The 14,521-nt window shown below is 40.1% G+C and overlaps 1 protein-coding gene across 1 annotated transcript in view; it reads right to left on the reverse strand.

The window, feature by feature from the left end:
• AKAP10 (A kinase (PRKA) anchor protein 10) overlaps positions 1–12,648 on the reverse strand; it is an 18,331-nt gene extending 5,683 nt beyond the window's left edge. The window contains exons 1-10 of the mRNA XM_009328655.1: positions 12,606–12,648; positions 10,646–10,693; positions 8,173–8,355; positions 7,296–7,850; positions 5,724–5,822; positions 5,187–5,271; positions 4,699–4,822; positions 3,666–3,802; positions 2,442–2,586; positions 1,515–1,688 (exon numbers count right to left, since the gene is read on the reverse strand). Of these exons, the coding sequence (XP_009326930.1) occupies positions 1,515–1,688; positions 2,442–2,586; positions 3,666–3,802; positions 4,699–4,822; positions 5,187–5,271; positions 5,724–5,822; positions 7,296–7,850; positions 8,173–8,355; positions 10,646–10,693; positions 12,606–12,648 (1,593 nt within the window). The remainder of the gene's footprint in view (positions 1–1,514; positions 1,689–2,441; positions 2,587–3,665; positions 3,803–4,698; positions 4,823–5,186; positions 5,272–5,723; positions 5,823–7,295; positions 7,851–8,172; positions 8,356–10,645; positions 10,694–12,605) is intronic.
• Between the last annotated feature and the right edge of the window lie 1,873 nt (positions 12,649–14,521).

Consider the following 14,521-nt stretch of genomic DNA (forward strand, 5'->3'; position numbering starts at 1 on the left):
TTGTTTCCTAAATTGTCCAAGCAAGCCAGTTATCAGCAGTTTCTCCTGCTCAGACTATCAGGCAGCAGGATATTTCAAGATGGTCAGAACAGATTTTACTCCCCACTTTGCAACTAGGCAGGAATATTCCCTCCTTGCAAATCAGGAGGTTTAAAAATATTACAAGCAGGTACCACAGCTTCCAAGTTGCTTGAAACACAGTACATCAGTAATGTTGGTCTAGATACTGGATTTAAAACCCATGGTAGCACTGCAGCATTCAATAAAAGCAATTCAGCAAAAGCAGTTCCAGCTTAGCTTTTCTGCTCTCAGCTGGGCTTGCAGTTTGCAAGCTGACCTGGTTACAGATAAGCTAGAATCTGCTTATCCTCTCTTCCTTCACATCTGAATTAAGCAAAGCTAGAATTTTTGGAACAGACAACTCTTGGTTAAAAACACATCTCTGACATTACTGGGATGGTTTCAGAGTGTAGTGAGCTCCACTGCCCGCTTGTGAGGCTAGGCCCACGTGGGAACACAGCTCTCAAAGCAGCACCACGAAAGGCAATAAAAAAAAAAAAAGATGCTGGCCCACAACCAGGGCACCATGCAAAGCAAATACACAGTGGACATTTCTTGATGACTTTGGAATGGTAACAGAGCCGAAGGAGCCCAGTTGCATTCTTGTTTCTACACAGTACAGCAAAGAAGCAGCCACATAGCTCTAATCATGCTTAACGAACAATTAGAACGCCTTACCCTGCAATGGACTTTTTTTATGCCCAGCTTTACATCAAACCATACACATGCAAACAAAATGCAGGTATCACCCCCCAGCTCAGAGCATCTCGGTGGTAATACAGTAAAGTGCCAGAGCTCTCTTTTGGGAAGGTCAGGAGTCTGGCCATTTTCTATCAGACCAGCATGACTAGCTAGCTTGAGGACGACAGTAGGGAAAAGCCTGCTGAGACAAACTAGCGAACACCACCTGGTCAGATATTAACTGTCATTGCTCTATGTGTGAGTAGATAGACACCTTAAACCCTAGAACTGAGCGGACTCTTCAGGACAGAAGATCTGGCACTTTAATGGAACTGAGCACACAAAACTTGCGTATTTATATTTAAATTCTACAGCATATTCACAAGCGTCAATTTTTTCCTGAAGTTATAACTATGGTATTGATAAAAAAGTGCTATTTCTAGTAAAAAGCATTCTTAAATGTTATGGCACTATAAAACAGACTGCAGTGAATATTAACAGCTTAATAAAAACATAACTTTGATGCAAAGAACTAAAAGCAGTACAAGACTTTGGGTACAACAAATACGATAGAATCCCCTCCATGTCAATACTGTTTGAACTTAACAGCAGGTAGACTAGCCACGTCCTAATGTAACACAGGCTTTAACATTAAAGTGGAGTGGGAAGCCTCAAATTACAAGATGTTTCCTTACAGAGTAGGAACTTTGATATTGATACAGAGAAGTGATTGCAGCATTTCCTGTAACAGAATCAAACCAAGAAACCCATACCTGGGAGACAGAGCCATCCGGGCCCCCTAGAGAATCGCTATCAGGAGAGCTACCGGGGCCATGAATACTCAGTGCAATATTCCCTCCTGGAAATTCATCTCCTCGTACTGAATGGATGAGATCATTCAAGTATTTGTAGTAAAGGTTGCTGGACAAGAAACCAGGTAAAAAAACCTGAGAGACAGAAGAAGGAGTCCTCTTTAATCAAGGCTGGTCTGCACAATTATTGTAGATCGTTTGTAGAACAGAAGGGACACACAAACATCTCAGTCCTTGTGTAGAAGGTACACAAGGAAAAGGGTCCACACGTGGAATTATTCTGGATTACCGACCGCATTGCTTTAAATTTGAATCCTACTGCAAAATGAACACAAATAACTGCATATTAACCAAATCCTCCAGTAACTGGAACTGAAGTTCAGATTCCCCCCCCCCCGAAAATAACTGTAAGCCTATTGGGCTGTCAGGCTTCTGCTATGCTGTTCAAAAATCAGCAGCAGCTCCAGAATCAAATCATTAATCTCTAGTATCTGGGTATCCCAGGGTTACATTATTAGCCACACCACTGGTATTAGACTTGCAAACAACTGCTACTAGCAGGAAGGAAAATTTTCTAAAGATATAAAATAAGCTGTTGATAGCAATTCACACGGGAGGAAATTCTGCTACTTCCATTAAAATGCAATAATCACCCAAGAAAAACATTTCACAGAGAATTAACAGAACCCAATGGGTGGTATCTTTCCAAATCAGGCTGGGGAAAATAGTCCAGCTAATTTTACAAAAGCTGTTCTATTATCCAGGTGAACAGGAAGTCAGTAAAAGAACAAGACAATTCAGAGATGCTGAAGGGGACACTTGACGTGCTGCAGAATCTCCACATCATCTTAACTAACTGTCAAAACCGTTCTGAAGAAGGTATCTCACCGTCTCCATGGTAGTCCACGCCTGCCGTAAGGGAGTAGTGAAACAGTTAGGGAGAGGACCACCTTCCCTGCAGATGTTGGATTCAATCTCTAACCTCACCGAGTCATCAAACCCAAGAGGATGCGTGGCTTGAAGGGAGAAGTACCTGCAGCACCGGACAGGGGAGAAGACAACACAAGAGGATTTGCAAAACTTTGCAGGTGGTTAGTACCCACCCTTTCCACCGAAACCCATTAATCGTGCTGCAGCCACTAGATGGTGCTGGCTTCAAAAACGTATGTACAGCTGATCTTCACTAAGCACGGGGGGGGGAATCCCCAATTCACAGAAATATTTTTGATAAAGCCTTGCCCTGAAGGTACAGATAAAAGAAACAGAGCACTATGTGACTACTGACAAGCAGAATCTTACACACACAGCTACGCAGCAGGGAAGCAGGAATCACCCAGAACTCTGAAGCAGCATTTGCTCGACTAATTGCATCATTGAAAACTGAGTTTGTGGATGAAGTGGGGGGGATGACTGATAAAAGTCAGAGCAATTTGTTTGCTTCCTCTCCAATTATTATTTCCTACGAGCGTAACAACTGACCAAGCTTGTGGCAATGCTTAAGAACAAACTTTTTCTGGAAGCAGTTTCGATATCTGTCTTCCAGTCGCATTATTGCCAAGGTGAAGCACAAAATAAAGGAAAACAGTGACGCTAGTGAGAGGAAAGTCTGATATTAAAAGGCAACTCTGTCTCTTCCTTAAAAGATGGAAAATATTTTGAAATACTAAGATCAAGCACTATGTGGCTTTCACTATGTGTGTGAACAGCTCCTACAGCCTACTTTAAATGGATAACTATCTGAACCTTAAGGTTTTTCTACAGTGATGCATCTGCTATTAGGTTTAAATCCTTTACATTTTCAAATGGCAACCAATTGGCTTTGATATTTCACGACCAAACATTAACTCAAGCAATCAAGTCCTGAAAATTCTGAATTGCGTTTAAGAATGGAGTCCTTATAAGGATTTTCTCCTCATCTATAAAGAAAAATTTTAAAAGTTTTGTGTGCATACACATCAAAGGCCACCTTAATAAAATCCATTTCAGCGTAACAGTTTGAAAATGAAACTGCAGTTTCATTTGAAAATGAAAAGTTCCTTTTGCACAGTGGAACACAAAACTACAAGCACAAAATTAGAGCTTCAGAAACAAATAATTGTTGAACTCCCTCACTTGTCATATAAAATCATGGCATCATTCTGTGCTTCTTGCCCATCATACTGGCCTTTTTTGGCAGCAAGTTGAGACTGGAAGTTATCTGCTGCCAACCAGAACTGCAATATGTTAACTGCATCTTCCTTCTCCATGTACTGGAAGGGAAATTAAAAAAAGGAGAAATTAAAGACGTTTTAGCAAGAAACTTTTAATAAGCATAGACAAACCTGCTCCTTCCCATTTAAAACAAGAAACATAGTCCGTATTTTAATGATGCAAAATTGTCACCAGGGCATATAAATATTCTGAATTTTCAGATGAAGTATTGCAGACAGATTTAGTTTGTTTAAAAAAAAAGGAAAAAAAGAACTTGCAACATTTCTTTTCTGTACTGATTTTCACATTTAGTTGCCAAACAACTATTTATTTGTATCACACTGAAGACAGAGGAAACACTATTTTCATGCTATGCTTAGCTTACATTGAACTCAGCATATTGTCTCAGCTTCCCGGCTTGCTGTTTCAAACAACATTGGCTTGTCAGACTATCAGCACAAGTATTTTACTAGTAAAATTATGTAAAAAGTATGTTACTAGTAACAGATGATTCCCTAAAGGTATAGGACCCCGCAACTGTAAAATCATACATTTAACCTACCACATTCCAATCTGGTATCCTCTCTACGCAAAGCTAGTGAGTTATTTGTTATCTGTAAGAACGCTTAAGGCTTTCGAAGTCACTACTTCATTTGGCAGGATTAAGATGACTATGTCAAAGCTTCTACAAAGAAGAGAGACACTTAGAAGCACTCACTAACTGGAGAAGATACGCACGAATACTCATTCTGCAATACACTGTACAGGTTCAAACATTTGAAATATTTCTACACATGGGCAGGAAACCATTTAACGCATTTTCTCCCAGAAAAGGATACACCTCATCTTTTTTATTATATTTGAGGTGTCTTTATTAGAGCCATCAGGGGATGAATAGGTTTTTTCCATTTGATAGAAAGGAATAAAAAAAGCAAACCTAAAACCTAATACTCACCTCAGAGAAATAGAATAGGGCTGATTCACAGAAAAGTATGTCAGCCAGATAAACAGTCCCGCTAGTCAGCACCTCTATCTGATATTTGCAGAAATGATGACTTCGCAAAAATTCACTAAAGTGCCTGCACACAGATAGAATGACAATAGTTATTAAGGGTCAACAACATTCAAGGCACCTTATGAATCAATTACTTCTTGCCCCAGAAGTCTTACACTTTTAGTTGGATAAAAGCAAAACAAGCAAGAAATAGCGCAGGTTTACAAACGACACGAGGAGGATATAAAGAAAGCAATAACAGCATGCACGTACAACTTCAGCAAGTGATCACAAAAATGGATTTGGAGGAAAAGATCTGAGCAGTTTCAAATACAGAAGACTGCCCAAAAACGTGATTATATGGTTATACCTCCACAAACATTTTTAACAGAACCACCTTTTGCAAAAGGACAACAGACACAAGAAGCCAAACCATTCAAGCAACTTACTCTTGTTCCATTGCATTAAACACTATTGACTGTGCTGTAACAAAACAGTTAGGATCCACTTGTCCATCTTCCCCACAAATCTTTGCTGCAAAGAAAGACCAGGTTAATTTTAACGTGCATTTGGCTGACCGAGCTGAAAGACATGAGTGATGACTAGTTAATGAAAAATTGCAGTTCAAATCCACTAGAATCAGCTGGTTCTGACTGTGCAAAAAGAGCTTTTAAAGTACTGCAGATAGCCAAATGATAATATTACAGCTAAAGCATTTGATTGAGACTCAAATCTGGATTCCCTCCATAACCACCAGGAATTCTTTCACTAATTTAAGCAAAGTCTCTGAAAGTTCTTCTGGGGATATCGCACAGCACTACCGAAAGGTCAGATCCCCCGATACTTGTAATGTGATCTACTATCTTTTTACAACTGACTTTAAAATTCATAAAAATAAAAAGAAATATGAGTGTGTGTGGTATTAAGGATACATTTTTATGGGGATGGAAGAAGCTCTGAAATGAGTAGGCAGCATACATTCTTACCAACTATGTCATTTCTCATTGCTTCTGTAATAGGTATTGGTTTAGCAGCATCTGGAGAAATATATTTGGTAAAAGTACTAACTGCATCCCGTTCTATACCTACAAGGAAGAAATACAGAATCAAACTTTGAATTCCCTGGCATAGGTCTAAAACGAGGAGTGAATAACAAATGTCTGCTCTTCAGAAAAGCAAGTATCTAATTGTCAGCAACAAGTTTCCTTCCCATGAAGCTTTCAGTCCACCACTCGATACTTCACTACTGACAAGCTACAGTGACTGTGCTATCTCTACCCAGGTCACAATAAGCCCAGCATGGACTGACTAGTGAGATGGAATAAAGCAACGTAGCTCTGAATTCCCTACCACCAGACAAGACAGCACCCTCTTCCTCAGCTGCACACCTTAGTCCCAGAAGTAACGCCTTTGCGGCAAGAACTGCAGTGAAGTTCCCAATTTCTAGCTCTCATCAGAGAATATGAAACACTTGCATTATAAAGGAATTAAAAAAATAAATCTTAAAATGGAACGCCTCAGAACAAGATGTACGCTTTACACGTCATCTTTCAAGAGAGCTGGGACACTGCTCCGGAAGAGAGAAAAAATTATACTCCAGACTTTTCAGATTTCTCGAAAAGGACCTAGTCCCTTCAAATTCTTTTTAGACGTCAGAAAGCAGAGGTGCTTTTCATGACTGAAGTATCATTGTGTTTGTTTAAGATACTTTGGGGCTGAGGTTATGTATTGTGGAGGTACATGATAAGTAACTATGAGAAAGACAAACAGCAAGAGAAAGGGATGCAACATAAGGAAACAGTTGGGCAAACAAAAGGAACCGATATGAAGAAAGGAGTGTTTCCTTTTTGTCTGTAGACTTGCACAAATGAGGGAGGACTGAGTAGATGCAAAGTAGAGAAACAGGTTACTGCGCATGTAGCTTACTACCAAAAGTAAATATTTTAATTTCATCCTTACTTCCAGTAGCCTCTGAAGAGGTGGATTCCAAATGAGAACAAATCAGTTACAAGGGGAGGAACTCTATCAAATAAATCCAAGAACAAAAACAGTACGTTCCACACAAAAATCTCTACAAGTCTCTTGTAACCATTACTTATGTCATTTTATGTGATACAGGATATTTACCTTCCGTGGAAAGTTAATTATCAATTCTCAACCCCATCATCCATATTTTCTGCAATTCTTTTAAGCTGAGGGTGGGATGGGTGAGGGAAGAACGGGACATTGCAATGTTCGTCTTCGTTTCTTAATATTACACATGTAGGAACAGAAGTAACCTAAGCTTATTAGAGTACATAATGATTTTGAAGTCTCTTCAGCAGCATATTTATTTTTAAACAACCAGACAGCCAAACAATACATAGCTCAAATTGACCATTAGCTTATACAGCAAGTTAACATTACTGATATACACAATTATTTTCCTCCACGCCACATCACATCATGCTTACTGAGAACACGTGAGAACCGAGGGAGCTCACCGTACAAAGCAAGCAGCAGCTAGTATGTTCCCCATCTCCCCACCATTTTAAAGAAAGGGAACACATGGCACTTACTTTTCATTAGTTTTCCTGACAAGTCTCTTAGTGCAGAGGAGGGGCTGTTTCTATTTGATACTGTAAGCTTGGAAGATTCTTGCTGATCAGCTGGAACAGAATGGGTCCCTGTCTCAGATTTTCTTAGACAAAGAACACTGGTATTATCACTCTCCTGACCCGAGAGCATGTGGTTCTGGCTGTTGCTAGTTCTGTCGTGCTTGTCCGAAGCCACTGGCTTGGTCCTGAGCAGACAGACCGTGCTAGAATCCTCCAGTCTCTCCTCAAGCAATCCAGTTGGAGAAGATGACGCAATTTCCTGCTGTTTCGAGGGTGACACTGGCTCTGCCAACGAACTCTGCTTAACTGTGTTCAGGCTATGTGCTCTTATACGGGACCATGTTGTGGAGTGGAAGCTTTCAGCCTCTAACCAAAACTTAACCAAGTGTTCCATTCTGCGTAGTTCCATAAACTGGATAAAATAAGGGAGGGCTACATTGTCCTGCAGAACTTGTTCAAGGGTCTTTGAAAGGCTTGATTTGGTCTCTTGAGCCTGATAGTTCAGACACGATCTGCCTAAAGAAAAATATCAAGGGAATGACTCCATATTGTACTACAGACATGGGTATTCGATACAAAAACGTCCTGCAATGCAACTGGTGAAGAGACGATTCCAACATAATGGAGGTACACAAAGTAAAGGAACCTCTTTTAACAAACAAACGTACTGTCCCCATTCAAAACCCTTCTAGGGTAACACAGATGCTATTGTAACAGCAGCCAAATTTGTTAATTACCTAATCTACTTGCCTGAAAACCAAAGGATGGTGAGCATACCAGTAATATACATAGAATGAAAAGAAACGTTGACATTATTATAGAGCTGGTGAAGCCTTACCTAAGTCTCCAAAATGAGCAGCTTCCATGTGACTTGGCTGCTTCTTAAGGGCAGCTGTCCGACTGCTAGAAAACGAGTCCATGTTGGCAGAGATGGCATTAATTGCCACATGGCTTGGTCCTGCAGCCTCCAGCAAGGCATGATTTCTAGTGCTTCTTTGAGGGGAATGTACTGGTATTGGAGCTGGAATCAAGACAGGAATGATTAAAAGACAAGGAACCCAAGACCTCTTCTAAGCAGTATCCAATGCTAAGCACCCCAAGATACGCCAGAGAGTTTGCAAGAGTCAATCTTATTAAAAACCTCATTGTACCACTGCGTGTCATCTTTTATCAAGAGTCTGATAAGAGTAAAGACCACAGAAATAAACAAGTTTTATCATAGCAGGAATAAACTGACTTCCAATAGGTCACTGGTACCCACCCACCTATACTTTCCTTATTCAGTAGCTAATCAAAAGACACCAAGTCTAAGTTTACACGTGAAATATTATTCCTGAGTCTTCCTGCTTCCTTGATAACTGCTATCGTAACAGCTTAATCTTTGTCAACAATTTAGTTTAGTTGCAATGTTCTTGCCAAACCATTTGAAGGCTAAAATGTGTTACAAAATCCTGAACTACAAAGCTACCTGTGAGTTTTAACAAGAATATTTTTAAAAAGTATTTTCTTTGTCTCTATTTGGTTTTAAGAGAAAAAAGCAATAAGGAAACATCACTGATGAAATCCAGGTTATAAGCCTTAACTTCCTCTAGCTGTTTTAGAACACGGCTGGCTATTTGAGCCCAAAGAGAACAAAGAAGAACTTCCTCACACCAAGCTCTGCCAGTGAAAAAGCCTCAACTAGTTGTTAATTGATGACCAAGCTGAAAAAACAGAACATGCTCATAGCAGTTTCAAAAGCTCTCAGGAAACTGCATTTGATTAGGATGTCATGCAAGGACATCTTACACCTCTGACTCTTAAAGCGAGTCAGGTGACACACTAGCTCAGCACACTACTTCCTAACAACGGGTTTCATCAAGGTGTCAAGCCACTTGGTTTTGATGACTTTCATGCTGCATAACTTTATTTTTATTCACAGTTTTATGACACATGATGACAGAAGTTGACAATTTCACACTTGCACGTCATGCCTTAGGAGCAACGGTATAGGAGAGTTAAAATGTTTAAGCCACTGCGAAGTGTTTCTCCAGTTGCAGCGTTTGGTACCAAGACACTGCTTGCCGCCTCTTACAAAGCCTTTGGTATTTCATACCAGCAATAATGGAGAACACACATTTTTTTTCCCGGGCCAGTGGATGGCAGCCAGCTGCTTGGCTGATGACAGTAACTGAGGAAAACTTACTGGAGGCTACTCGTGTAGCACCAGAGCCACACTCCTCCTAACAGTTTAGGCTTTTGTGAATTAGATTCAAATTTAATTTTATATTATGAACATTTGAGGAAAAACTGTTCTGCTTAATCTAAGGATCAAACACCTGTTCCAAAACCTCCAGGAAGCACTACATCGCTAGCCCAACATCATACAGATCGTGGAGTAGCTGCTTACCACACTGGAAAGACGCTCGCTGTTTGCAGCAGCTCACAATGTGTAATACAATAAATTTTCAAATTTATTTTCATTTACAGGTAGCGTAACCTCTTTCAGCCAGTCATCGGAGATTGCAGTTGCACTGAAATCGTGGGGTGTGCCATTAAATGGATGCAACTTACTGTTTCTTATATTTGATTTGAAAGACAGACCACCAAGGTGAAAAAAGCCTTTAATTTTCTCTTGATATCCAGATAACACGTTAACAAGTACAGAAACAGGGTTTTGTCTGAGGATATAAAAGTAAGGGATCAGATTCACACAAGTTACCTCACCTCCTTTCAGTATTGCAGTAAAAACTGACAGGATAAATAATCTTGTTTTCCCATGGTTTATAAACTTCCTTCCCATCAAGATTTTTTTTCCCTCCTAACAGATTTAGCAGCAAGACTTCTGTATCACACGGAGCAGCACTGGAATAGCTATTCATTCTGACCAAGATTCAGATCTTCAGTCTCAGAAGCCGCATCGCTCAAAGTTAAATCAGACACTGGCAGCCTCTTTTGCAAATCAGACACAGTTAAGCTGCATTTTCACAACTGCAAAGTATGCTGCATGTAGGCAAGAAACTTCAGAAGCAATTTGTTGTAGATAAGGAGTAACCACTATTTGCAAGGTGACTGAATTGCATGATCACTTTGAATTAAAGCTCATGTCCGACATAATTTAATAACCTTCTGTACTTACAGATTCAGCAAGATGACTAGGAAAGATTAGTTACTATAAATACTCAGAAACGGAATTAAGTTTGGGGTTTGCTTTGTTTTTAATGCATAGGTCACATCTGCGCTCAGTTGTAAGGAGTGTTAAAATAAACGGTTAAAATAAAAATGGCAAATTATATGTCTGAATTTGTAGACAAAATAAACATTGATCTTACTTTTAATTGCTTTCACATCTGTGGTCTTTTCTTGTTCTTTGCCTTTCACTGTAAAACACAAAGGAAAATGTTAATGCTATTTTGGGTGACTAATGGCATTTACCAGAGAATGGACATAAAATTCCCAACTTCAGCAAGTATCAAAGGCAGAGGTAAACTATCATTTTGTTACAACGAATCTCTCACATTTAAATCTGCACATTTAGTAACCGACAGAGGCTTTCAAAGCTTTTGTGTTGGTTTATTTTCAAAAGCAAAACCTTATCACCTGTGAATTAAGTTTAATGAAATACAGTACGTTAAAATTAACGTTGCAGAAGGTGCTTGCTGTCTATATGATTAAAGCAAGGCCACATTCAAGGTTACTTTAATAAATAGCATTAAGTGGAAAGAATGGGATAGATGCGTTTTAAGAGCAGGGCACTGGCAGATGCTCTCTATGAACTAGAAATCATACACCTGAAAACAACATCTCCCTCATATTTCAGGAAGAGCTGTACAACACACAGCAGAGAGATGTGCGTGGGACCAGCCCCATGAAGCCAGAGCCAGCCCACGACGCCTCAGCCATGATGGATACCACAGAAATGTTCTGGAAACACACGGCTAATAGTTCATTCTCTCACAAATAATACTGCTTAACTACCATCCAGCCTATGGCCAGCAACTGATAATGGTCAAAAAAAGTTGTGATGGAAAAGCAATTTTTTTTTTTTTTAATTTTTTAAAGGAAGCTCCTAAAGGAAGCGAATGAGGAGATCTGTTTAAAACACAAATAAAGAAACCAAAGGAGTACATAAACAGGATGGCATAAGAAACAAATTAAGTGGTGATACTGAAGAGCATGATCCACTAGCAAAACCTTCTCCAGCTGCTCCAGGCGGGGATTATTACTACAAATAGGTCATCTTTGAACACCGATTGTGGAGTCCTTCCAAACGTAACCACAAATCATAACCCGGCACAATCAAACATTTACATCACAAAACACAAGCAGATTAAAAAAAACCAGCAAAACCAACCCTTCCTATTCTGACCTAAGTATTTTAAATATTTTAAGGGGAAACTTCGATCTCTGGTTACGTAATTGTCCTGCACGGTGGCGGCTGCAGCACTGCCGTGCTGCCAGCCTTCGCTGCGAGAAGGAAAAACGTTGCAGGTCTGCGAATTGGCAACTCAGCGTTTAAGCTAGCAGCTAGCACATTCCCTCTCCGATAGAGAGGTTTAAGCATCCGTTAAAAGAGCTGGATTCTTTTAAAACTGAACTCTCGCAGCCAGATGCAGCTGTGAGCAGTGAGAATAACCAGCTTTTACATAACTGAGGGCATGCTGATTTGCAGGAGAAAAATCACTTAAAAAAAATCTGCGCGTCTGAAGTAACACTGAGGTACAATGGGAACGAAGCAACCTCCACACAGTATTACGAACTCTTTATCTTTCCAAAATTATTCCAATAGTTCATTCATCAAACTGATTCCTAACTATCAGCAGTGACTGCCGAGTTTCAAGAGAGTCCTCCCTAAGCCTCTTTTCAGTTTAAATACATCTGTTCCTTCTTACCAACTACCCAGTTCCTCTCTTGTCTAATTACCTACTTATTACTGGTAACACAAACTCCTGGTTCACGCTCCCAACCTCTTTACACACAGGCTTCTTCTGTCCCCATCAGCTTCAAGCAGAACAAAATTAAGAAGTAACAGCAGAGGACAAAAGAAAACTCCTATACGTGACAAGACCAAATTTTAGAGAGCGCAGTTTCACTAAAGGAATTTACTTTCACTTTCCTCAGAAAGCAGATGTCACTTGGTGTCTGTGTGAAGCCAGAGAGGTAACTGCAGTACACAATGACCGAGGACTAAAAGTTTGTGAGCATTTCCAGTAGCAAAGCCCATTCACGAAGCAGGGACGCATCAAACTGACGCAGGCCGGCCACGTGAGATTTGAGAATTTTAATTCACACCTTGAGATACAGAACAATGAACAAACCTGAACTGTTCACGCATGTACGTATACAAAAAGCAATATATAACTTCAGAGGTCAGCCAGCTGGTAGGACTGTGTACGTTATTTCCAAGATATCCCCACTGACAGAGGCTTTCAAAGCTTTTGTGTTGGTTTATTTTCAAAAGCAAAACCTTATCATCTGTGAATTAAGTTTAATGAAATACAGTACATTAAAATTAACGTTGCAGAAGATGCTTGCTGTCTATATGACTAAAGCAGTGGCCCGATGTAGTCGGGCCATTTTCACCGATAACAATTTCATAATCTGCCCTCAAGCCCCCCAGCGGCTGGTCCAACTGTTATAGTTTAATTCCTCAACCTATTATCCACCCTCAGTTTTGTAGACCTTTATTTTAAGGCACTTACTAAAAGACTATTTCACTATTATTTTTGAGATTTTTCTGCATGTTTTCACTTTAAAAAATTGTTTTTGTTTTTACCCAACAACAATACTTCAACCCAAAGACACTGATGCTTTTATATGGTTTTGGACCACGTGTCTAGTCTACAGAGTTTTATCATAAGCCTTAATTTGTTGCTTTTCTCCCAGCTGCAGTTTAAGATCATCTCTAAAAGCTGGTATCTAAAATGGAGAAATACAAAACGGTATTATTTTATTTACATCCCAGACGAAAGCTTACTTCTCTCCTCTCCTCAACAGCGCCTCTCTTGGGCATTTAATTCTGACTGGGCTTCTCTGATCCTTTAATCAAAGTAACACAAACAGATACTCAATTAGCCATTTCATTACTTTCTCCCCAAGAAAGTTTTCGCCAAAGCTTACATTGTTCCTATGATTACGCATCAGGATGGAACATCAGCTCCACGATTCTCTTCATCAACAAAGCAGCAGAAGCTATTTTTGAGCAGTTTATAAGCTGTATAAAAGTTTCACTCTGCAGCTGAACATTAGTATGTAAACACCCCAAAAAGGATTATGGCACTCGCAAAACCTTCAGTGGACTTCAAGAATCTTCAAAACTACTAATAGGAACAGAAGTTTAAACTCATTTCTTCCAGGATTACCACACTGACCTCCACAAAGAGTGGAATTTTCAGTGCTGCTACTTTGGCTGAGCAAGCTTACAACAGGACTGGTCAGTCAAGAGCAGAAACATCGTCTCAGATAACGTGGTCTTTCCTCCTAACTTACAGTCTTGCCTCCCACGATGTACGTTTTGGGCTTTAGTAACTGAGAAATGCGTTAGGAGAGCGTTGTATCAGCCACTGCTGGAAGAGCCATGGTCGGATTGCTTGAACTACAGCATTAGGAGAGAACAGCACTACTTTCTCAAGAGGCCCTTCCTAAAAGGTGCTACTTCCAACAAAACCCGCTCAAACCACATATCGTGCAGATTGAAAGCGTGCTACACCACATTTCATCACAAGCTGTAGCACAAGTGCCTTCAAAACACTGCACTCTCAAAGAACATTTAAACTATATCCATTTGTGCTACAGGAATATTATAAATATTTCAGGAATCCTAAATTTCAAATCCTAGCTTGTGCTCCAGAACATCAACAAACATATTACAAAATAAATTGTCAATGACTCCTTTGGCTTTTATGAAGAACTCGGTGCGACGAGGTCCCTTTTTCAGTCAGGGTTTTTAGCTACTGCTGGAACATACTTCGCCTATTATATTTTTACGAAACCACGTATATCAGCATTACAAAAAAAATGCTCTGTAAACAGCTAGAGAGGCTCAAAAATTGCATGAGGTATGAGGCACTTCATGCCAGTCCACCTGACTGCACAAGTCACCTGTTCCAGAACTGCTGAGCTATATTCCTCCCGCACAGAAGAAGGGTGGAAAGCCGTGCGAGCGCCGCAGCTACAGCCGCTCCCAGAGCCGCTCCGGGAAGGACGGA

Source organism: Pygoscelis adeliae, unplaced genomic scaffold (assembly GCF_000699105.1).
Source record: "Pygoscelis adeliae isolate BGI_AS28 unplaced genomic scaffold, ASM69910v1 Scaffold347, whole genome shotgun sequence".
In the NCBI taxonomy this organism is placed as follows: Eukaryota; Metazoa; Chordata; class Aves; order Sphenisciformes; family Spheniscidae; genus Pygoscelis; species Pygoscelis adeliae.